The sequence below is a fragment of the Excalfactoria chinensis genome, chromosome 9 (assembly GCF_039878825.1).
Source record: "Excalfactoria chinensis isolate bCotChi1 chromosome 9, bCotChi1.hap2, whole genome shotgun sequence".
NCBI lineage: Eukaryota > Metazoa > Chordata > Aves > Galliformes > Phasianidae > Excalfactoria > Excalfactoria chinensis.
The window spans coordinates 5998941-6023538 of NC_092833.1; the positions used below are offsets into that span (position 1 = coordinate 5998941).

Consider the following 24598-nt stretch of genomic DNA (forward strand, 5'->3'; position numbering starts at 1 on the left):
AAATATAACCTTAAGTTTATGTTAATTTCTTATCAAAGCAGGTGCTGAAAAATCAAAGTTCTGTGTAATGCCCAGGGGTCGTGACTAATTTTCTGTTTCAGTTATTATGTTGTGTTGGTCCCTTGACTCCTACAGAAAAGTTTTAGAACCCCAAACAGACTCAAGGAAATTAAAATCTAGAATGCAAAATCTGAGTAGTAATGTAATTTACTGGTTTTGCAATTAAAGCACAACCAAGTGTAGCAGCTGACAGGAATATGGTAGAGAACTGTGCTGTGATTTGTGAAGCTTAAAGATGGTACGGGAAGTGTCACTTCTGGTATGGTCCTTTTTTTCCCCAGATTTTTCTAATGTATGTGGCTCAGGATATGGTTTCACACTGAGAGGAAAATGTGCTGACTTTACATGTGTTTCCTGTACTTAAGTCCCATAGTTTCTGCAAAACGATGGTATTTTGAAGGTGGTGGTAGTATCTCTTTATAAAAACAGTTTTTGGTAGCATCCATACTGGTAAGAGTGTCAAAAAAAGGATTAAACATTTTGGCCTACAAACTAATAGACTAGAGTGTTGTCTGCACAAGTGATTTTAGGTAGGTTTGACACAGGATAACTCTGTCACTAACAGCGGAGGAGACTTTATTTAGAAAAAAAAGTGTGACACAGTTACTGCCTTCTTGAGAACTGCCTTTCAATTTTGTAATTGTTTCCTTTACATTAGGATTTTTTGAATATCTCCTACCTTTTATTCCATGCTAGGTAGTGTAAACCTCACAGAAGAAACTAAGCTGTGGGTGTAGCTTGTGTTTCCATGTCAAATAGGAGATGTAACCAGCAAGTTTTTGAACTGTTTTATTGATTTATAATCACAATAGTGATTGGGAGTCTGTGCTGATTTGCAGTCTCCTCAGGTTCCTGAACTTTGCGCTGCTCTGAGGCTTTTGGGTGGAGAGCTTAGGATGGACTGTCAATTCAGAAACTTTAAAACATGATTTACAAATTATTTCAGTACAGGAAAGTACAAGTCTTACCCAATCTTTACCTTTGTGCCGCTTCAGCACAGATTTAAATGCTACCACATGAAATAGAGCAAGATTAACATCGGAATGTTATGCAGGAGTCTTTAGAACTCTACTGGACCTGCTTACAAGTTGTATTCTGTGTCAGCTGATAGAGCAAAATTCAGTGGCCTGTAATATAATATGGTGTAGTTCTGCAGTCTACATTCAAAAGTTATTTAAGATCTTTATCCACGTGACAGGTTAAAATGAGAAAAGTCATGATTCTAGGAGCAACACTTGCATATTGAATCCTATTTGGTTAATTAAACATCTGTCTGAGTAGTCATTATCCAATTGGTGCATCAATATTTAAAACATCACTTTCATTTTTGAGTGAGTTGCAGTTAAGTTCTTAATTTATCCCTCTTAAAGGTACTGGTTTTAAGAAGAAACAAAGTAGAATTCAAATATTTCTTTTTTTATATGTTTAAGACTTTACCTGGAGTTGAGGAATTAGGCTCCTTGTTCCTTTTGAATATATTAATGTTTCAATGCCCAGGTATTAGAAATTAAACAGACTTTTTCCCTTTTATTTCCTTTTATAGTATTCCACAAAAAGGAAGGGACAGACTGAAATTCTGTTTGAAATTTCCTTGGATGCTATTTTGTGGTTACAGTCCATGAATGTTATCTTCTTGATGCACAGACACCATTGTTCACTACCTGCCAACTGCTGCCCAGTCATTTCCTTATCAGTGGCTGCCTCTCTGGCCAACTGCCCTCAGTTCTGTATGTTTTTCATGTGATGCCAGATGATATGGAATATCCCTTTAGTCAGTTCAGGCAGATGTCCTGGTTCTATCTCCTCTCAGCTCTCCCCAGCCCCCTGCTGGCAGGGCAGTACAAGAAGCTGAGAAACTGAGATGTCCTTGGTTCTGTGCAGCACTGCACAGAAAACATCAGTGTGTTATCGATGGGTTTTTGTTTTTTTTTTTTTTCCTAAAGCCAAAACAGTGCATCATACCAAGCACTATGCAGAAAAACAAATCTGTGCAAGCTGAAGCCGGGACATAAGGTTTCAGGAAAGAAGCGCTTTGTATTGTAGAAGTTCAAGTTATCAGTATGTTTCAAGAACACCTTGTTTTTATTCCCAAAGAAATGTTCGGTTAGTCCACGCGTTCTGTTTTGAAAGCTAACATTTAGAATGATGCCTGGTTTGGGTTTGGCAGGTAAACATTTGTACTCTCAGTTGTTTTTCCCTGATCAATCAAAATTGCAGACACTCTGAGTTTACCAGCTCATGCAGTTTAGTAGTAGCATGGGTGAGGAGGAGGAAGGAGGCATAGGTCTATGAAAATAAGTCATGAAAGCTTGTTCCAAAATAATCTATAACTTTTCTCGTGTGAAAAGCAATTAGGAGATGGGACACAACTGTTGGTGGCTGTCATGACCATAAATTCAGTTAATACATCTGTTTTTTATGTTTGTTTCCCATATCCATTAACATGTTTTGTTCCTTTGCAATTTACAGCGCAGAACTCTGCAAATGCAGGTTTTGCAAACTTTGATGCATTTGGACAGTCTAGTGGCTCGAGTAATTTTGGAGGTTTCCCCACAGCAAGTCAGTCTTCTTTTCAGCCCCAAAATACAGGTAGAACTCCTAGCACTTTTGATCAGTACTTAATTGAAATAATCCCTTACTTTTTTGTTGGAAGATACTTATGCTGAGTTTTTCTTGCACCTGCCGCCTTGAATGCAGTCAAGCCATCTGAAGCTCTGGGGAAACTCAAAATTAATTCGTTCTGTTTGTTGTTGATTTTCTTTTTCCAACGCTGCTAAGAAGTCTGATCTTTATGGCACTATATGTTTGTGAGCTCTACACCTGAAACAACTGAGTAAAGAATACTGTCTTTGATCACGAATTGACCATTTATCTTATAAGTGAAGAGCTTAAGACTCAAACGCACATCACAGTACCAAAATAAATGTCTGCTCACATGTGTGACTTGCACACATTTTAGTGTTTGGCTTCATGTGTAGAGCCAGTTGCTAAGATTTATTTTTTTTACTTTTCTTTAGTTTGATCATGCTTTAAAACTTTTGCTTGAGCTTACACTTGCTGTTTGTCGAGATCTTTGGCTGACTGACTTTCTTTTCTTTTTTTTTCTTTTGAGTGTGGTGTCGTTTTAAACTTTTTTTCAAATTTTCTTTCTCCCTTCTTATGTTAACTTTAACCCACACACAATTTCTGGCTGTCCAGCGTTCAGAACGCTTTCATCTAGCTGCAGTTTTGGTGAATTTACTTCAGCTTTTCCTCTCCAGGCTGTGCACAGTAAGTTCCACACAGTGGAGAACTCAGCTTGCTTCATTTTATGCCATTGTAGTATAGTATCATCGTTTCTACTGTTACATATGTTTTAACCTAGCTGATTAAACTATTAGAAAGCTTTGTTTTTGTGGTACGAGTGGAATCCTCAACCAGTTGTTAAAAACTATGATGTGCTTAATGGAACATTTCATTTAAGAACGTGCCCCGCCTATATTAACAAAATAGTCTGGGCAGTGAAGAGATGGAAGCTCACAGTTTCATATTTAAACACATTCAACTGTGTGGACCTAAGCCAGATTTTTTTTTTCAAATTGATTTGTGTATCATCAGCAGAAACCAGATATATAAGGAACCAGTTTATAAACTATCTGCCCCCAAAGTCTTTCTTGATTGAATGTAGTCTGAAAATATGGGAATAAAAAAAACCCCACAATTCTCTTTAAACATTGGCATAGAATCATTCTTCTCTTGGGCTTCTGAGCTACTGGGTTTTTGCCTAGAATTGTGGCTGTCATCTAAAACTATCAAATATATTAGTATTAGTTATTCATTAGACACACGACAGAGAATGAAGCTTCTCTATTTCTCTCTATTCATACAAATATGTATTTTTTTAGTGAGAATATTATTGCTGAAATTACTTTAACAGCTAATGGGCAGCATGTAGTTGTGACTGATTTAAGCTGTTAACATTTTCTGTCCCTGAGCTGCAGACTAGAAAACATAGGTGGTGGTGCTTTTCTGTTGTTCTGTTTTTGTTTTTACCTTATGTAAACTTGAAGGATAGGAGTAAAGGGTCTCACTTGTGGGATGGGATAGTGGGAACATGTTACATCAGATAACCACAGAGAATTTAGAAACACATCAAAGCTGGAGAAAGCATCGATCATGTTTAACTTATTTTGTTACAGGTGGAAGTGCTGGATCAGTGAATGCAAACTTTGCTCACTTTGATAACTTCCCCAAATCCTCCAGTGCTGATTTTGGAGCCTTCAATGCTTCTCAGAGCAATGCAACAGTAACTGGAGCCAGTAAAGCTGCAGTGAATAAACCAGGTCTCCAGTCAGCAGACAAATATGCAGCTTTGGCTAATCTAGATAATATCTTCAGCGCAGGGCAAGGTAATAAATTTTATTCTTTGACATGCTTATACTACGTTGGTATACTTCCCATAGGGATAACTGTGTCCATCAAATTAATAACTTAAAGCTATCAGTTTTTTTTTTTACTTCAATGCATCCTTAATGTGTATGGTATAAGAATAAGACTTTAAGGCATTGCTCCAGGGTGTCTTCTAAAGACTGCTGCTTGAGAACTTGTTATTATAACTCTAGGTTTAAATATTTAAATGATAGATCATGCAATGACACACGCACACACATATTCAAGGCATAGTATACTAAGAAAAAAACAACCCTTCAAATATACACATACAAATATTTGTGTGCTAAAATGTGTGGTGAAGAATCTTGAATGGAGAGCTGCAGTTGTTGCATAGAAGTGCCAGGGTAGCTTTTCCATCTCTGACTCCAAAAGATTTTGCTCTAGTTTTTTATAAACTTATTCTTAAAATAAATTGTGGGGTTTTCTTGTATACTAAAGAAATGATGTCTTGAAAACAGATTTCCAGATGCTAGTGAAATTCATGCTCAGTTTTATTCTGATATTGCTGAAGCACTGAAGTTGCACACATCCACAATATATGTGGCTCTTAAATTTTTTTCATAAACGTATAGGTACTGCAAAGTTTCTGCTCGGTTTTAATCATTGCCAGTTAACATGGTTCTGGCAAAACTTGAGTTTAAGTAATCTTTAAGCAAGGATGCAAAATTCAGCTCCACTCTGAATTCAGTACTAGCCTACAGTAAGACTACATTCAGTCAAGTTGTCCTGTCTCCTTGGCTTAGTGAATTTTTGAATGACCATAGATAAGAAATAGAAGTAGAAATTGAAAAGAAGGTTCTCTTTTAATAACAGAACTCCACTGAACGCAAAGATAAGTAAATTTAAGCACAGTCTTTTGTTAAGAGATGCTGAGGTGTCATACATTTATCCTACTTATCTTCTAAAATCTTCTCTCAAGAGTTCATTACTTCTCTTGATCTAAAGGGAGATTGTACTTCATTATTGTTGTTCTTCAAGTTTAGTGACATCTTGTGGAATACTTATGTGATGCCATAGAATAGTCATTTGAGATCATTGTTTCTGTGGGAATTAGCTTTGAGACTGCAGCTTTATCAGTGCTTGCAAATGTGTATTTAGGAAGTGAAAATATAAGCTTAGCTAACTTTAAGGACAAAAACTTTAGGTCCCTCTTAAAGTAATGCCTCCTATTTTTTTCTTTGGGAACAGAAACAGATACAAGCAGCACCATAACGCTTAGATTAGAGCAAATTATCTGCTACAAAATGCTATTTTTTTCAACTTAGTCACCACTATTAACTATATGTTTTAGTCAGTGATGAAAAAGAGCCTGTATGCTGTGTTTGTTGGGGGGGAGGGATTGAGGAGGGAAAGAAAATCTGCACCAACAGAGGTGACCTGCTGTTAAGTGCACCACCCACTGTGTCACTGTGCTCACATCCACTGTTTGGTCTCCATAAACGTTCAGTAAGTGTCTGTGAATTTCAGCAGGTGCAGGAATTCAATGACACACCTTTTCTTCATATGCATGTCCATGTCAGATACCATTTTGTTAGTCTGCCTCTCTGCTGCCATCTGTTGCACATCAACAAAATGTAATGGAATATTGGTGGGAAGGTTCAGCCTCTATTGCCATATCACCAACATCTGCCTCTGACTTTGTGGGGCAACATAATAAAGCAGGAGACATTAGTTTTGGAGCAGCCCTTGTAGTTGTTCTGTAATTCTTTTTTACAAAGAGTACATGAAAGTATTTATTGGTCTATAATGGGGAGCTTTGTTTTGAAATGTTACTTAAGGGTATTTTTGTTGTTGAGTTTATCTAGTTGAAGATGACGGTAGTACTGAGCCCTTATTTTCTAGGGAAACTAAAGACTCTGCAGAGCTGCAGAATATCTGTAGAAGCATAACACTATGGCGTAGTTCATGTATAAGTTTTTAAGTCTGAGATTTGTGTTGGTGCTTAACATCAGCAGGGTAGAAAGTGAAATCATCTTCATTTTAAATCTGTTCTTTCTCTTTCTAGGTGGTAGTGAGCAAGGAAGTGGTTTTAGTACAGTAGTGTCTGCATCAGCAGGTCCTGCTTTGTCAGCCCCAAATCAGTCAAGTGCATCTTCAGATAAGTATGCAGCTTTAGCAGAATTAGACAGTGTGTTCAGCTCCACCGCAACCTCCAGCAATGCATATACTTCCACCAGTAACGTCAGCAGGTACTTTTTATTAGATGTAATTGACTTTTTATTGGCTTCAGCAAGATGCAGGAAAGTAGCTCAGAGTTGTTTCTTAAACATGGTTTAGTTTGATCGAAGATGGAAAAATATTTGCTGTGTTTAGAGTCATTGTTGAAAATACTTTATTTTAAATAACAGTACTGTGCAATTGAGTATTACACCTCTTAGGTGGTAACACATTTATGTATAGGATATTTGTATGCATACCAAAAACCATAACATCATCCGTGGCAAAAATTGCTCTTATTTTTGATGTGAATAGTACTAATCACTTCTTTTTGGATCTCTAAAGTAATAAACACCAAAAGCCTTTTTACAGTTATTCTTGATATTAGAAGTGCCCCTTAAAGCTCTTGTTTTGTAACCTTACACCGATGGCCTCTGTTCAATATTCATTCTCTTGCTGTTGATGGAGAGGATGTATTTTTTTTATTGCTCAGCAGTAGTTACAATCTCTGACTCAGGCACCAGTTATGGGCTCTGACTCAGGGCCTCCATTCCTGGCATTTGTATTGCAGTTTTGTATTGCAGTTAGCAAACTGTGTGTAAGCATTTCTTTTCTGTATTTTTACATTCATTGTCAGCATGTGAAGTTGCATTTAATGGTTAAACGAGCAGTTCTGACTTTTCTGAATGTATCAATTATTTTCAGCAATGCTTTTGGAACAGTACCTGTGGCTGCTACTTCACAGACACAGTCTGCATCTTCGAGTGTGCCTGCTCCATTTGGAGGTATGTAACAACTTTGCACAATAGACTAGCACCTTACTTTTTGTTATGGATTCAATACTGTCACTTTTGATACTGAAGTTATCAAAGGACACCAAAGAACTACTGTGATCTATGCATGTTATGCATTTCAAATTAAACATTTTATTATCAATTGCTAATTTCAGGCAACTTTATGGATAAAACATTATAAACCTAATGTGAGTTAGTGTGTGTTGTTTCTTTTTAATCCTTGATTAAATAGTGTTTTTTGATCTTTCAGCAACACCTTCCACAAATCCATTCGTAGCTGCCCCTGTTGCCCCAGTGGCACCCTCAACAAATCCATTCCAGACCAATAGCCGAGGAGCAACAGGTTAGGAAAAAAGTCACAGAACAGAAGTATTGGAATTTTTTTGCATAACTTGTATTGATTCTTTTTTTCTTGTAACTGTATATTTTTCTTTAAGATTTTCTATATTACTTGTCTTCAAGTTTAATGTGTTTGTTTAACGTAGAGTTGCTTTCTTCTGTTATGCTTGTATGATAGCTATTTTTTGTGGGGGGTGAGAGGGAGGGGAGAGTGGAGGGCATCAGCTTCTAGTTTCTGACCCAGTTCTGCAACTTCAGGCTCTGGCCATGGAGTGTCAAAGTGATCTGCATAAGATATTTAATACTACCTGTACTATATTGTACTCTGTGTATTACCAGTTGAGTACTATCCATGACTACTACCTTAGCTTTGAAGTGTGCTTCACAACAGATTGCCCTAAAATCTGGGATCTTTAAAACCCTGCTGCAAAGCTCTTATGCTTGATTTTCTACATACTCCCCACTTTTCTTTATTTCCAAGCTCTGGAAGGCTTCAAATCCAGGGTCACCAGAGTTAGAACCAAGTTAGATGAAGGCAAAAATTTATAGTATTAGGAAGAAATTCTTTAATGTGAGTGTAGTGAGAGACTGATGCGGGTTGTCTAGAGAGGTTGTGGATGTCCCTTCCCTGGGGTTGTTCAGTGCCAGGTTGGATGGGGCTTTGAGCAACCTGGTCTAGTGAGAGGTGTTGCTGCCTATATCAGGGGGATCGGAACTACATGATCTTAAAGGTTCCCTCCAACCCAACCCAAACCATTCCATGAAGTTTTTGAGCTGTTAACTTTTCACAAATTTAGTTATTATATACACAATCTACACCTGTTACATCTACAGTACATGTATACAAGTGGATAAAGTGGAAGGAAAGAAGAGGTGGCACATCTAAGAATGTATCTAGATTTTTGATCAATACACCACAGCAGAGAAACTGAAGCTTTGAATTAACTTCCCTGTTAGCTGTGTTTTGATTCACTGTCTTTCTGAATTTAATATTTTGCTACTATTACGTATTGCTTTTGGGGTGGATTTAAAAACAAAATGCAATCAAGCATGCTGGAATGTATTTCACAAAAGTCTTAAACTCTTCAGCTTTGTAGCAAAATGGAAAGTCTGCTTTAGCTGAAAATTATGTACAGCATGCAGAGCCTGTATGGTGATACTCAACTGTATTTGGGGTAAAATACAGGCTGTCTTCAAGCAGAGTTGATCATGTTCACGTCCTCTGCTAAATTGTTTTAAAGTCACTTTTGAGTTATAATGTAGTTCAACTTATTCAGCTATTTAACGAATGAAATCTGTGCTCTCTTGGATCTTATTTAGGAACTTAGTAGCCTTTGGAAGCAGCACTGTCAGTAGGAAGGAAATAACTTGGACTTTCCACCCAATGGCAAATTCTGAGAGATAACTAGATTAATTTGCTTTACAGCATTTCTAAAATACACCAGCTCTGTTATTCTGCCTTCTAAACTGCCTTCCTTGACTTGCTGAGGTTGTAAAACTTTTTCAGCGGTAGTGATATAGAATGTACTAAATAAGAGATGGTGACTATAAGTAATGATAATATCATACCCCTTTCCATATGGGATGTAAACTTGTTGCTTGTCCTTTTAAGTTGAATGTTTTCTGCATGAACTATTTATTACAAGGGCTATCTGGTCTGGTCTGTAGCATTTATTTGTAATGACTTAACTTATCTAACACTAGTAATGCTATGGTTGAATTGTTTGCTACGTGTATGTAAATATATATATAAGTAGTCGTTTAAGAAATTACTGTTCAATAGTGTATAAATGATTTGACATTGTCTGGTCTTTTTGTGGCTTCCATAAGGCCTCTCGGGAGCAATGCACTCTCACATATTTCCTCACGCTCATTTTGGTAGGTGGCCACATTTGGTATAAAGTTTCTTGTGGCTAGTTGTTCTTGCTTGTTAAACCTTATTGGCAGTGATCTGGTTCTCTGCACATAGAATTTTAGAAGCCTTACGTGTTTTATAATGGTGTGGGTGTGGGTATCTGGCAACTCAACAAAAGGAGAGAAGAGCACAGAAATCTATAAAGCAACTAAAACAAAACCATTATTGACATCTTCCACGGTCACACTAAAATGACTGTGTAAGTTGAGTGACTCTTGTAGCTTGTGCTAACAGTAGCCTGATAAATTTTCTGGTATCCCAAGTTGCTGCTCAGTTTGTTGTGATTTTGTTTACTGTTCTATCAACTTTTCCTGATAAATAGTTTCTCTAATTTTTACTTCATAAGTGTCAGAGTACATCAGTTCTGTGTGCACTTCTTCTGTAGTTGGTGTATGTAATGTTTTGCCCTTGAATACTTTTGGGGTGAATTTTTGAGCTGGTAATTAAGCCATATTCATCAAATACACTGATCGACTTTTTTTTCCTTTATTTTACATAGATCTTATGCAAGCCCCCAAATTTAACATTTATCAGTTTGAAAGAGCAGTCTTGTCTATTGTTGAATTAGAAGAAAACACCCAATGTCTCTATTTGTACCAAAAGGTCTTCCATATGCTTTTTCTTACAGTAACAACTCCCAAAAGACTGAATAATGGTTTTGTTACTATATTTTTGCACTTGATGTGCTCCTGTTTTTGTTGAAGGCATGTAGAACTGTATATGTGCTGTTACGTTCTTTACTTGAAATGTTTCAGCAGAGAATCAGATGGAAAGATTTGTTTTTTTGTTTGTTTCAAGTCTTACTTCAACAGTGAGGGTGTTTGCACTGGGAACTTTGTGTGCAAAGTAATGTGCATGGTGAGATTATCCTTTGAAGTGACACTGAAGATGGGCTGGAGATATGGGATGCATGTATCCCTTAAGTTTTTTGTTTTTGTTTTTATTACTGTAATGCAGCTTGAATTAGGAAGGTATTGCTGTGCTTTTCTTGGTAGAGAAAAAGAAGGGCTTGTGCTGCCTGGAAGTGCTTGCTTCTAATGTGTGCTGACTTTTTCCAGTAAAACCCCGGGGTTAAGTATTTAGTGTAGAAAGTATGGAAAACAGTTTATTTTTTCAGAAAGCCTGTCTGTACTGGATCTAGCAAATGTTAAATGATTTCATTCTGAAGTGCAAAAGTAAATGATGTTCTTGTGGTGATGCAAGGTAACAAATCAGTGGATGCAGGGTTTAAACAGAATGTTTTTTATGTTCATTGAGTCATTTGGAGACTCTTAATATGGCATTACAGTAACATCTTATGGGAAAAGTGGTTTCTTACAAATAACTGAATGTTATTTTTTGCCTGCCAGCAGCAACATTTGGTACTGCATCCATGAGCATGCCTGCAGGATTTGGAACTCCTGCCTCCTACAGTCTTCCTACTAGTTTTAGTGGCAACTTCCAGCAGCCTACATTCCCAACCCAAGCAGCTTTCCCCCAACAGACTGCTTTTGCTCAGCAGCCAAATGGTAGGTCTATACACTTCAGATCTCTTTCTCCATGTTTCTGTTTTAAAGAAGATAATCTGAGTCAGCAGTAACAAGTGCATGTTTTATTTCTATATGAACATTGTAGTTAAATTAGCAAGCAGTTCCCCTCACACAGCATTCCATTGCCTTTGTAGTTAGCTGTCAGGCTTGACTGTGTGCAGTGATGTAACTGAAACTTCACCATAATGGATATAAAATGAAAATATTCAGAGATGTAACAGATCTAAATGCAAGGATTGTTTGATCTTTACTTAGAGCATGCCTGCAACGGGCTATAAAGTTGTTTTTAACTTGGAGAGCATAGGCAAGAGAAAAATCAAGAAGTATTTTTCCCAAAATCTAAATGATGAAGTAACATTGAAAAAAAGTTTGTATGTAAAAATCAGGAATTCATTAGTTTTGAACGGTTGAGACTGAATAAAAAACTCAGCTATAATTTTTATGCTTTCCTGATTGTGTTTTATTGTATGATTTTGCGAGTTTTCTCTTGTTAAAGAATTTAGCTTTTTGATGCCAACTTGCATCATGTTTAAGCTTTTAAAAACGAGTTCTCTGATGCTCTGCTGCACAGTGCTCCTGAGCTTTAGCATCTAAAGATACAGTAACTTATAGTATGACTACTTTGTAAATAGCATCTCAGAGTGCACTGTTAATGGCAGTGTTAATAGAAAAACAGTAATTCACTGGAGCAAGCTTCTGGAGAAAACATAAGCAGATGTAATTTAGGCTTCTTGTCTGCCTGAGTGAAAACTTTGCTGCAGACAAGCGTATGATTTACATTGCTATTACTGCACTAAACATTTTGATAGAGCAATGAATACTGATCAGTTCTTCATCTAATTTGTGTTATCCATGTGACAGCACACTGAGGCAACTTTTAAATACTATGCTGTTTAGGTAGGATAAATCCTTGCTGACAGCAAATAACTTATTGAAGACTTATAGTCAGTAGTAATATTTTGTTATCTCTCAAAGGTGCAGGTTTTGCTGCATTTGGACAGGCAAAGCCTGTAGTAACTCCTTTTGGACAAGTTGCAGCTGTTGGAGTATCTAGTAACCCTTTTATGGTAAGTGAGTTGTTGCATGATATTAATAACTTGTGCGTGTCTGAAAAGTCATAATCTGTAATAATTATAGATATATGATTGGCTTTTCGGTTCGAATGAGGGAAGGCAACACATGAATCTCTTAAGTGCAATTCTATATAACAATGCTATGGCATTTATAAGGCTGCTCAAATCAAAACAGAAGTATCTATGTACTACTGTACTCCTACATTAATGTACATTTAAATAAAACATACACTAAAAACAAACCAAAACTTTGCAACATGAATGAGAAAATTCTCTTAATTTGTTCTCTGTTTCATATACCTTGTATTTATGACTTGTGAGTTAGAAAAATTTCTTAATTTATTCTTTCTGTTTCCCTCAGGCTGGTGCACCAACAGGACAATTTCCAGCAGGAAGCTCATCAACCAATCCTTTCTTATAGCCTTATAGACACTTTACCCAAAAGAACTCTTATGTGGTCACATAACATCTCTGCGCCTCTTGCACTGTTGTCTTGTTTCACTGATATTAGCTTTAAACACAAAAGAAGTCTTTAAGAAGTTAAAATGAAAGCCTGCATTGTGTACCTTTGGGGAGGGGGGAAAGAACACAAAAAACCCAACAAGGAGTCATTCCCCTCCCCTCACACACACACACAAACAAAGAAAATCAACCCCCTCCCTTCCACCTCCCTGGGTAATAATGTGCAAAACAGAGGGCTGTGGTAACATCCTTGGACCTGTGAACTGGCAGGAAAAAAGTAGCGGTATCATGTATATTAAAATTGGCTAATAAGTTATTGCAGATACCACATTCATTATGCTGCAGTACTGTACATATTTTTCTTAGAAAATAGCTATTTGTGCATATCAGTATTTGTAACTTTAACACATTGTTATGTGAAAAATGTTACTGGGAAATAGATCAGCCACTTTAAGGTGCTGTTGTATCTCTTGGAATGAATGAGCTACATCATTTTAACCATTGGTATTGGAAGTCATGAGATTAAATTGAAGGTTTGTTCATTTCTCAAAATGTTTTCCTTTCCTAAGAGCTCTTCTATTTATACATGCCTAAATCTCTAATGTTAGAGGGATACCTGTCTGCATAATAAAGCTGATCATGTTTTGCTACAGTTTGCAGGTGGAAAAAAAATAAATATTAGAAAAAAGAAGCGTAGCTTTATTTCTGTGCAGTAACGCTTAGTTGGGTTAGAGCTTTCATGTTGTGACTCTCATATGCAAGTGATCTATCAGAAATGATATGCCTAGAGATGACTTAAGTTCATATCCCACTGTCTTGAATACATCCTCATGATTAAGCCTGCTGTTCAAGTGAAGTGGCTTATCTAACAGGAATGAGTCTAGATGAACTCTTACAGAATTCTGTAAGCTATATAATGAAGGACACTGAGAGCACTGAGGTGGGTAGTGACTTGAAAAATGGTTAGTTGCTGGAAGGCATAACTGTAGGCAGCTAGTGATGGAGTCTTTGAACATGAGTAGCTATGAGTGCAGCAGCATGTCTGACATTGGTACCACAAACAGAGGAGTTCTCTTTTTATTGAACTTGTGTGCATGAGTAAGATCTCCTGTGGAACACTAAGTTAAATAACTGGATTTCTTAATTTTCTGGAATGTTTTCTGCAGTCCTAGAAGAGAGGAAGAAATGTGTGGCTTGTCTGATCTGTGGTAGGGAGTTGCAAAAAGAATGCAAGTGCATCAGAGTAATCAGTGGTGGAATTTAAACACAGATAACGGGGCTTATGTTCAAGGATAATACTGGAATTAACTGATTAATGTGCACATGTTGTGAGTGCCCAGACCTCAGGCTTAAAAGAGGGTTTCTGGCCAGTTGAAGAATGAAGTTCTAACGTTCAAAATAACAGGAATAAATGAGATCAAATTATTAGAGATTTTTGAGGAGTGTGTGAGCTGAATGAAATAAATGGGAGAATTCTTCAAGGTAAGAAACTTTTTGTAGTCATCTGTCTGAGCAGAGATGTGCTTGTTTCCTGGGAAACTGGCAGGCATGACCACTGCCTGTGAAAATGCTCTTTGTGTGCCACTGTGTCTGACAGGTGTTGCCTATGTGTGGGGAATGGTAATTTCTGTATATTTTTTCTTAAGTTTTAGTATATTCACTGTCCTTTGGGATCTCTAAGTTCCTTATAGTAGTATTCTTCTGGCCTGTTGATGTATTTGATGTTAAAAGACTTCGAGTCTTTTTTTCTTCAGACAAGGGCTGATGGATGGAGTATGGTGCATGGATTAATTCTCCTGGGGTGAAGGAAAGCAGGAAAATGCATCATCCTGTTTAAGAAGCTCTTTATGTTGGAGGCTCATAAGACTGGTCAGTTGTGTGACAGGCTCAGGTTTGGTTGAGCATTAAGTTTCCCCTAGTTAATTGTTTAGATGATGCAGCTTTCTGCAGTGTTGCTTGCAGCCATTCTTTTCATCTTTTTCCAACATTCCTTAATGATCAGTGGGTTCACCAGTCATGCTGGTATTTCTGCATTTGATGGAGACAATGGTGTATATGCTTCTGATCAAGAAAATTCCAGCTATGAACGCAAAGTAGCTGCTGTAAATGAGAAACTGAGAAATGGGGAGAAAAGTGAAGAAACAAAACCTGTTCTTGTTGTTGGGTAATAACTTAAGGGGTGACTCTATGCTTCCCTCTTCCCCTTCCCACTGCCCATGCTCCTGAATGATCTCATCTTGAAACGATGATAGTTCAGCTGCTTGACCTCATTCAGTAGAGTCTGCTGTTACAAAGGGAGTTACTTCTCATCCCCACCTCAGTAACAGAAGGGCCAGTACCCTGCACTTTCTGGCTCTTTTCTGAAAAAATGAATGCTAGAGACTTGGACCTTATGATTTTATAGAGTAGAAAGAGTTCTTAGTTTTCTGAACTGAAGTAACTTGAAAGTGCATCCAACTTCAAAATTACTCTAGTAATAAAGCTCCGTAAATTATTTTTCAGGTTGGTTCCTGCTTCTGTTTGGGGTGTTTTCATAATAAACCTGTCAGTAGTAAGCCTGGAAACTGAGTAATGGGTGGTATTCTTTCCTTTCTGCTCTAGGAGAATGTTCTTAAAGTTATGGTAGAAATGCAACACTGACAGGAGTAGAGGACAGGGAGATGGTAGTACCTGCTACCAGTGAGTAACTGCCCTAAGCTGTCCCATCACCTGATATCTTCCCAGAGTCTAAGTTTTGATTAGAACTGTCTTTTAGGGGAGTGCAGGAAAATGAGAGCAGTGTGAGTGATTTGCCTTACCTGGGTGCTGATACCCAGTCCTAGACCATTTGGATCCACAACAACAACAGTTAAAATGGTCTGGATCACCAGCGCAATGAAGTTGTTGAAGCCAAACATCAAAGCATAACGCTCCATGCTTAGATTAACAGCAATCTGAAACCTAAAAATGAATGTACGTTTTAACTGAGCTGTGGAGAACTTGCATGTTTGCAGCTTATGGAAAGAAATCTGGAAATTATTTCACAGGTACAATGGAGTCATCAGAGGATAAAGCTATTCAGTTTTTAACATCTTCGTTTTGGCAGAAATCTTTCTTTCTCCCCGTATTTGTCATACTAGTGTGCACTCTACTTCGAGTGGATGTTTTTGCTAGGTGAGGACCTGTGTGTTTGCTTGATTGTTCAAGGACAACTTGCACATAAATCATCGGACAGCTAAATGCAGCTGGAGGAACTTTCTGACTTGGAATAAGCTGTTGTAATGATTGAGTCATATTTCTAAGCATGCTTTTATGTGAGCTGGAAACAGTGTTTTCCTGTCATAACCTATTCAAAAATCCTATTGCGGTGGAAACTTATTTACTTTATTAATGTGAAACTATGACATTTTTACTGATTTAAATCAATTTGACAGAACAGTTATGCATTATACTTACGTTGCTATTGTTATAAGGAGCATATAGCATGCCTTAAATGCAAGGTAACCAGCATAGCATGCCCAGATGTTGTCAGTAAAGTACATGAGAAACAGAGAACCAGCATCCACTGCAGAGAAAATTCCCAAAGCCAGTTCTCCAGTAAGATCCCAGTTTACTTTGACATATCCAACTGCCATGGATGCTGCTGAACCTAAACATAAAAAATAATAAACATTACTGTCCTTATGGAGTCATGGCATAACTGTGCAAATGGACCATGCTCAGAGCTCTTGACTTTTCTGAGGGCCACAAATGGGCTTTGATAAAATGGGCTTTGATAACGGTGTGTCTTCCATCTGTTTTCTACAAGTATTGTGTAAGTCTTCTGAGGTTTTTTGGGTTTTTTTCCATGGCTTATAGTGCTTTCTCAGGCCGAAGTACTCACAGAAAGCGCCTCATGCTGAGGGCTGGAGGCAGCAGTGTATGGTGTATGATTCCATTTTTTACTGAGAGTAAAGAGGGCAACCTTACCAAGCGTTTTCTGTTAAAATCTGCACAGTGGAGTTTAATTCATGTAAAGATCTTCATGAAATGGAAAATCTGTTGCATTCGCTCATACTTTGAGGCATAGCTTTGTTTTCTTTTGAAAAGATCTCATTAGATGTCAACTTTTTAATGATAGGCACCAAAGACATTGTAGAATGATGCCATCAGGACAGGGCAGATTTGAAGTAGTTGGTAGTGTTTTTACTTACCTAAGAATGTTGCCACTGCTTCAACAGCTCCATTGTACACTGCAGAGCTGTGGGATGGGGCTCGGAAGTCCCACAGCACTTGGATGTAGTTCACAACCTGGTTAAAGCCTGCTGTAGCCAAAGCCCACCACAGGGACCAGTAAAGAAGCTGCCTAGAGCTGTAGCAATCCTTCAGGTCCTTGCCCAGCTGCACCAGTACTCTCAGCACGTGGTGCTGGGACTCGGATTGCTGAGGCTGCTGTGCTGGAGTCGGTCCCGTGTCAGCAGCTGCACAGTCCTTGTTCCATTGGCAGCTTGATGCTGTGTTGGGGCCGGGCTCAGTTACAACTCTGTCTGGTTGTGGGTGGGTTTCTGAGTTGTCCTTTCTGTGGAAGAACATGCTCTTTTGAGGCACTGGGAGGAGAAAGGAGCACACAAAGGCCAGGGACACGGAAGCCAGAGTAATGGCATTGAGGTGAAAGTAGGATACGTCTGCTAAGGAAACCAGGAGCTGCCCCAGCACAGCAGCAAGGGTGGCTGCAACAAGAGTGATACTCCTGCAATAGCTCGTCACTCTCTGATAGTGATCAGCGCTGACGACGCTGTAGATGTAGGCGTAGTAGGCAACCTCGGTGGCTGTCACCATGCCATAGAAGAATTCCATCACCTGCATGGCCGCCAGCCCACGTGCGAAGAGGAGCAGGAGCCACGTGACAATGAAGCTGATGCCCTGTAGGAGGATGATGGGCTTGTAGCGCACGTAGTCAGTGACCAGGAAGACCGGGATGAGGAGCGCAAGGTAGGAGTATGTCCAAACTGGGAAAACCTGGTTGGTAACCTGGAAGAACCATGCTAGTGTCAGAGCAAAATCTATCTTGCATCAAATTCTATTCCCTGCAGTAGCTGAAAATTAATGCCCATTCAGTTTCAAGTTATGCTTGAATCATTGCATATCTCTGATCTCCTCTGAATTAAAAATAACCACATTCCTTTTGAACTAGGAACTGGATTATATGTGTAACTGTTACTGGATTGTCTTCATGCATTATCTTTAATTTTTGTGTAAGAAGTTTTTGATGAAGCAATATTTGAGTAAGTTTCAGTTGGCTTTCTATGCATTGATGGCCTGAAAATCAATTCTGTGTCATCATGTGGTAGCTGTGCCCTGCTGAGCAGCCCGGCCCCTCAGCTCCACCCCAACAGCACTGTGCTGTGAACCCATCTGGGCTGGTACCAGGACACGGGGCACTGCAGTGCCAGCTCAAGTGATGGCAATTAAGTTGATGGGTTTTGATGCATAGGATAAAGACACGCCTGTGATCAGCAAAGAATCTGCAGCTCTGCTGTCCATTTTAATCAAGGAATTTCAGAAGTTTCAGGATTGTAGGGAAATAAGAACAACCTCAATTTTTTTCGATTTGTGACTCCTTTTTCAGTCAACATAAATGTTATTTGTGAGTTTTCAAATGGAATCCATAGAGCTACAATCAAAAATTTGATCATGTCTCTTTACCAGGCCTTTATAAGCCCTCTCTTAGCAGAGAGAAATAGCCTTTGTTTCACGGTCATGCCTTGTTTGTGTTGTCACCTATTGGTAATGCATATATTTGTGAATAACTGTTTTCAAGGATGAATCACAGGAAGAGTCAGATTTCATCAATATATGCAGAGATTTACTCTCTCTGTACTGTTCTCTTGTACCCAAACACCTGGAAGATTTACTAAGAGATACAGCCATTGCCTTTGAACCAGACTGATGCCTTAGTTTCACAAAGACAAGGTGTCATGGTTTTGCAGGTTAACCCGTGACACAAGGTTAAAAATCCCACTTGATTTATGGTTTTGTTGCTTTTTTTTCTTTTTTTTTTCTTTTCTTTTTTTTAGGTTTTGTAATTAAAAAAAAAAAAAAAAAGAAAATTGAGATAAAAGTTGTTAGTTTGCATACATTAACAATATTATATATTGCATGAGCACTGTTGTGTAAGTCATGCCTCCTATGTCATGCTGCTGGCCCACAATGTCAGAGGTGGATGTTGGTGGGATGGCAGTAGAGGTTGAACCTTCCCACTAACATCCCATTCCATTTTGTTCTGTGTGACAGATGGCAGCAGAGGGGCAGTCTGACAGAATGGTGTCTGATGTGGAAGTGTGTGACATGGAACAAAGAGTTGCCACTGAATTCCTCTATGTAGAAGCCATGGCACCCAGTGACATTCATGGCTGAATGTGTATGGAGACCTGGCAGTGGGTGTTGCATTTTAGTGGTGACAACAGCAGTGGGTCATCTCCATTGGTGCAGATTGTTTAAAAGCACGGCATGTGGCTCTTGTTCACTGCTGACAAAAGAAAAAAGTACAGCAAATGATGGTGTGACTACTTGGAAAAAGTGTTCAGTAAATGAGAATTTGCCCTACCAAATAGTGTTATTGTGCTGATTCTATCTGTTGTAGTTCCCACAGACCTAAATAAGAGGCGTTGCTTTTGGAGCTACTAATGTATATGGAGCTCAAGACAATTTCTCTTCACTCAGTGCAGCCCAGGCAAGCCAAAAGGTTGGACACCCACAGAATAACTGGAAGAACTAAATCTGTACTGTTAATTCTGAGTAGATTGTTGATGAGATCAGATGTGAGGCATCCAATCAGGATCTCTCATACACAAAATACACTGATAATTTCCCTTTGTGCTTTAGAAGGACAAAATAATAATAACACCCCCTCCCTCTACCCCCCAGAAATTAATTACTCTTCCCTCCACAAAAGAAGAATCCCATAAATGCATATTTTCAGCAGAAATCTTGGCTTAGTGCTATGCGAACACTCTGCCTTAACATTTGCAAGTGCAAGTCAGGAATGACTGTTCTTCATACTTGCAGTATGTGGGTGTGTGAAGCTTGTGTTTTCTAATTATATCATTAAATTCATGACTCACTTGTTAACTATGTCTTCTTCTGTAACAACGTGTGCTCTAGAAGCATGTTTTAAAGTTCAAAAAATAAGTAAATTGTAAAAATAATCAAAAATATTTTAAAATGCAAATCTGTCTTGCACAGACAAATATGCACAGTCTTGTAATGTACATAGATCACTCTGAAGGTATTGCTTCCTATTTATTACCATGGAAACTACAACAGATACAGACAGCACAATTACTCTATTCGATAGATCAAATTCTCAGCTATAAAACATTATTTTTCCATGTAGTCACCACCACTCACTGTACTCTTTTTTTTTTTGCCAGCAGTGAACTAGAGCCTGCATGCTGTGTTTGTGGGGAAGAAAACAACACACAACAAAACTGCACCAGTGGAGATGAGCCACTGCTGCTGTTACCACTGCTTGAAATGCACCACTCACCAGCTCACTGTGCTTGCATTCACTGCTGGGTCTCCATACACATGCAGCAAGTGTCCATGAATGTCAGTGGATGTAAATCATTCCACATGGAGGGGTTCATTGGCACCCCTTTCCTTCAAACATGCTTTCATGTTAGATGCCATTCTTTCAGACTGCCCCTCTGCTGCCATCTGTGACACGGCAACAAAATGTAAAGGGAGATTAGTGGGAGGGTTCAGCATCTGTACCACCACCATGTGCTTCTGATGTTGTGGGCCAACCTAATAATAAAACAGAAGGCATTACTTTTGCAGCAGACCTTGTAGGTGATAGAATGTAGCAGCTCATCAATGGAAGTCTGTTTATTTGTTTTCTGGCCAATCACTACTTCACTGTCACTGTAACCTCATGCAGTACCACGTCCACCTGTTCTTCCTGCAGCATGATGCCATAATAAGAATTAATATATCTGTGTTGCTCTTCCTGGGTTTCTCTTGAGAGCAGGGATCTGGTTGACCTGAAAGTCTTCATTTATTTAAACAACTTCCAAATGCCAGGAATGTTGGAATTTCAAAATGTTGGCCTCCTTGAAAAGAGGAGAACCCTTATTCTAATTCAGCAAAATCTTAAATGTGAATCTTTAGGTAAAATGTACATGTTTTACTGAATGCTTTGTCTCCCTTTACAGCAATAACCAAAGGTTTACTGCTTTAGGCACTTCAGTTATTACTTCAGAGAACAGTTACGTACCTGCTCAACTGTTAGGTTTTTGTCTGGTCCGGTTAGGTAAGGTGTGAGAAAAGACTCTGAAGGTCTCATTGTGGAGAAAAACCCATTCATGCAGATGACGAGTGTGGGATAAATCCAACTGCGGCATATGGCTCCTTTCCAGCAATCCATGATCTGTGTGAGAGAAGTGAAAGAGCAAACACCAGGAACTTGTCAATAAACTGTTCACAGCTGGTAAAACCTCATCTGAAAGTTTACTTTTTAACCAACCCTACTCTCGCCAATGTTTCTTTCCCCACACGTCCTCCTAATCACAAACACAGTTGTAAATTTAACAGCTCGGATCAAGGTGCACTTGTGGTGGGACTTCAGTCTCTATTTAATCTGCCAAAGGTTGTTCTTAATGGTGTACTTAGGTTTGAGCAGATGCATCTCAGTGGAAGAATCAAGTTCCATTCCAGTCTCATTTGTGAATAAATGGCTAAGCAAAGTGTTAGATTCTCAGCAAGCTCACGGGGCTGTCTGTCCGGGAGCTGAGTGGAACAGCTGAAGTAAAAGTGTTTTGCAGACAATAAAAGCCCTCAGGCAGCTTAAAACTGCTATGTGCTCTGTCTTAACATTGGAAATACTTAGTCTAAATAGTACATTAAGGCAGCATTTCTGCGACCTCAGAGGTTACAAAAAGCAATCCTAACTTCAGAACTCGATTTTTCAACTACAGGTGAGTGTTTGGAGAAGGCAGGCTTGTTCTGTCTCTTTGTGTTTCATGCACTGTACAAAAGCCTTCTGAAAAAATGAAATTAATTGTGGGGAAAACACTGCTGGGTGGTCAATCAGCTGGCTGGCTGAACAGCACTTCTCTGCTAGCCCACACTATGCTTGCTTTATAGCTGCTGGTTTTGAATGGAAAGATGCGGTTTTCTTTCTGTTTTGTTTTCCAGAATGGGCCTTACCAGCTTGATTGTGTCTTAATAGAAGACTTGCCCCCCCCCAGCCCAGTGGTGCCTCAAGGGCAGTTGGTGCTGTGCTTAGGTGGGGCTGTCACTTGGGGTAGCAATTGTTATGTAGAATCCCTTGGCAGGCTGAGAGGAGAGACAAGCCCTTCATGCTCAGCTCAGCTGCGAGGGGAGGTGGATTTGTTCCAAGTTTCACTTTCCTGCAGATCTAAAAAGCCTTACTGGTACCCGCCAAACCTCAGCTGTGGCTTCTTCAAAGAGTGTGTGTTGTACGTGAACGCACAGCAGGACGTGTGCATCTCAGTTGTTGGGGTGAAACCAGTAAGTGATTGCTGGGTCAACACTGTTTTCCTGCTGAAAGCCCAGGATAACACAAGGCTTTACCTTTCTGTTGCTGATTATGATTCTGTTAGAGCTTCCCAGTCCCCCTTGCCCTCCCAAATACTCCGCCAAGCTCCCAACCCCAGAATTTATCTCTTAGAAATTTTAGAGGACAGGAACGCCAGCGTATAAAACTCTTGTCTGTTTTCCGAAGACGGTGCTCTCTGTAACTAAAAACTAAACATACTGTCTGCTTGGTTCCTTTACTCCTTAGTGGCAGTGCATGGAAGATGGTGAGCTGTGACCAATTCAAAAGAGAGGAACTTTTAACGTTATTTCTACCAGTTTGTTTGTTTGTTTTTGTTTGTTTGTTTTTCTAGCTCCTTTCCTGAAGTTTACTACTGCTAATTTTTACATAACAGCAGAGTTTGCCATGTTGCTAATGCCATTCCTTTTACCAGATGCTGTCTATAGGGAGATATTTAACTTTTCATACCAAAAACAGCTTGAGACCATGGAGCAGGAAATACAGAGTTCCTTTTTTCCACATAAGTAGCTCTGTAATAATACAAGGTACTGTTTAGCAGAGGATGAGTACATCTCCTGCTTTTATGCTGCACTGGTTTAACTGTTCTACTTAAAGCCACTTTGCAACCAGGGAAATCTACACAGTGCCAATGCTAAACCAACGGACTAGAAAAAAGCTGTCTTCATTTGGGTAAGTCCCACTGATTTTTTTGAGACCTGAAGCAGACTCCTTTCCTGTCTGCTCTCACTCCTGGATAGTTTGCCCAGTTGCAGGGAATGACCAGTCTATGAAAAGAGTAAACGTTTATACACATGCTATTTTGTCTCTTCACATGAAAAATCTTCTGCAAATGCGAAGTATTTTCTGTTTTTATTAGTTAGATGTAGGTATTGCAGGCTTGAATCAAACTGCAGTACAGAATTAACTTTAACACGTGGATATATTTTTGTATCAAACTAAGCATTTACTATGCAAACTCATAATTTCTCTCCCTCTACTCTGCCCTGGTCAGGCCTCACCTGGGGTACTGTATCCAGTTCTAGGCTCCCAGGTACAAAAATAACAAGGATCTCCTGGAGAGAGTCCAGCAGTGGCCACAGAGATGATAAAAGGCCTGGAACATCTCCCCTGTGAGGAAAGTTTGAGGGAACTGTGTCTGTTCAGCTTGAGAAAAGACTTAGAGGAAATCTTATTAATGTTTATACATATCTTAAGTACAGAAGTTGAAGGGACGTGGCCAACCTCTTTCCAGTGGTCTGTGGGGACAGGACAAAGGGACAAGGTAAATTTGACCATAGGAAGTTCTGCACCAATGTGTGAAGGAACTTCTTCACGGTGAGGGTGGCAGAGCATGGGAACAGGCTGCTCATGGAGGTTGTGGATTCTCCTTTTCTGAAGATATTCACGACCCACCTGGGTGCCTACCTGTGTAGCCTGCTGTGGGGAGTCTACTTTGCCCCCCTGCAAACCCCCCTGTTGGACTTGATCTCTAGAAGTCCCTTCCAACCCCTACAGTTCTATGGTCATTTATGCTGACCTAAATTAGCTGCAGGATTTGAAGCCTCCTGAAAGTTGTGAGATGCTGACCCTGACAAATCCTTAGCCAAGATCAGTAAACCTCCTCATTTGGTGCTCAGATTGCATGTGACACTGGTGCTTTTGGTTTCCATTCTGAATCTTGGAGATTCCTGTTAATCTGGATTCCTCTGCAGAGTCAACCAAATTGCTACACTATGTGTTTTTTTGGTCATAGTTCATACTTCTCAATCTCTTGGATATTTTTTCCTCCAGTCGAAGGAGGAAAACATTCATTCCAGAAATTCACTTTACTGGAGCACCATAAACAATTGGGGAACTTTCATTTTTGTTTTGGATCCAAATATTTTTTTACCCTTCCATGCTGAGATTGCTGTGAATTCAGTGCACTGCTTAGGTTGCTGCTTTCAGGCAAGGATAATACAATAACTGGAGTTGCAGAGTTTCAGTGGTCCTTCAGATAGGTTGTGCAAACTCTGCCTTTGAGCTTTTGTGTGCACAAGGCCTGCCTCTGTGGTGGGCTTTTAAATTATAAGGGAGTCATCTACCAATGAACTGCCTGTTTTTGGGTAGGAGAGAGTATCCAGATGCAATATCTTACTCCTCAGCTCAGAGCAAGGTACATGCAAAGGGCGGAAGTAGAGAATAGGCTCATGTACACTCGTGAGTAAGTGTGCATGGAAGCAGCTTGGCAACCACTGGTAGAGCTAGACAAGCAAGCAGAGTGAATTCTGATCTTTTCTATTGTGCACAGCATGACACCAAGGTGGTTGCTGTATTTT

General features: G+C 39.2%; 2 protein-coding genes across 8 annotated transcripts in view; one reads left to right on the forward strand and one right to left on the reverse strand.

The window, feature by feature from the left end:
* Positions 1-13419, forward strand: part of AGFG1 (ArfGAP with FG repeats 1) — a 35385-nt gene extending 21966 nt beyond the window's left edge. Inside the window, exons 6-14 of one of the 7 annotated variants that reach the window (XM_072343984.1) lie at positions 2530-2649; positions 4239-4448; positions 6497-6680; positions 7354-7433; positions 7693-7785; positions 9612-9659; positions 11046-11204; positions 12201-12292; positions 12660-13419. In XM_072343984.1, the coding sequence (XP_072200085.1) occupies positions 2530-2649; positions 4239-4448; positions 6497-6680; positions 7354-7433; positions 7693-7785; positions 9612-9659; positions 11046-11204; positions 12201-12292; positions 12660-12719 (1046 nt within the window). In that variant the 3' untranslated portion in view covers positions 12720-13419. The remainder of the gene's footprint in view (positions 1-2529; positions 2650-4238; positions 4449-6496; positions 6681-7353; positions 7434-7692; positions 7786-9611; positions 9660-11045; positions 11205-12200; positions 12293-12659) is intronic. The other 6 variants (XM_072343986.1, XM_072343987.1, XM_072343988.1 and 3 more) reach the window with 6 other exon arrangements.
* On the reverse strand, positions 12659-23376 carry LOC140255952 (thiamine transporter 2-like). The gene is made up of 6 exons (XM_072343994.1): positions 23300-23376; positions 20997-21149; positions 16933-17749; positions 16196-16388; positions 15559-15700; positions 12659-14874 (listed from the first exon to the last, which is right to left on the reverse strand). Exons 2-6 carry the CDS (start codon positions 21144-21146, stop codon positions 14752-14754), a joined length of 1425 nt encoding a protein of 474 aa, XP_072200095.1. The 5' UTR covers positions 21147-21149; positions 23300-23376; the 3' UTR covers positions 12659-14751.
* Between the last annotated feature and the right edge of the window lie 1222 nt (positions 23377-24598).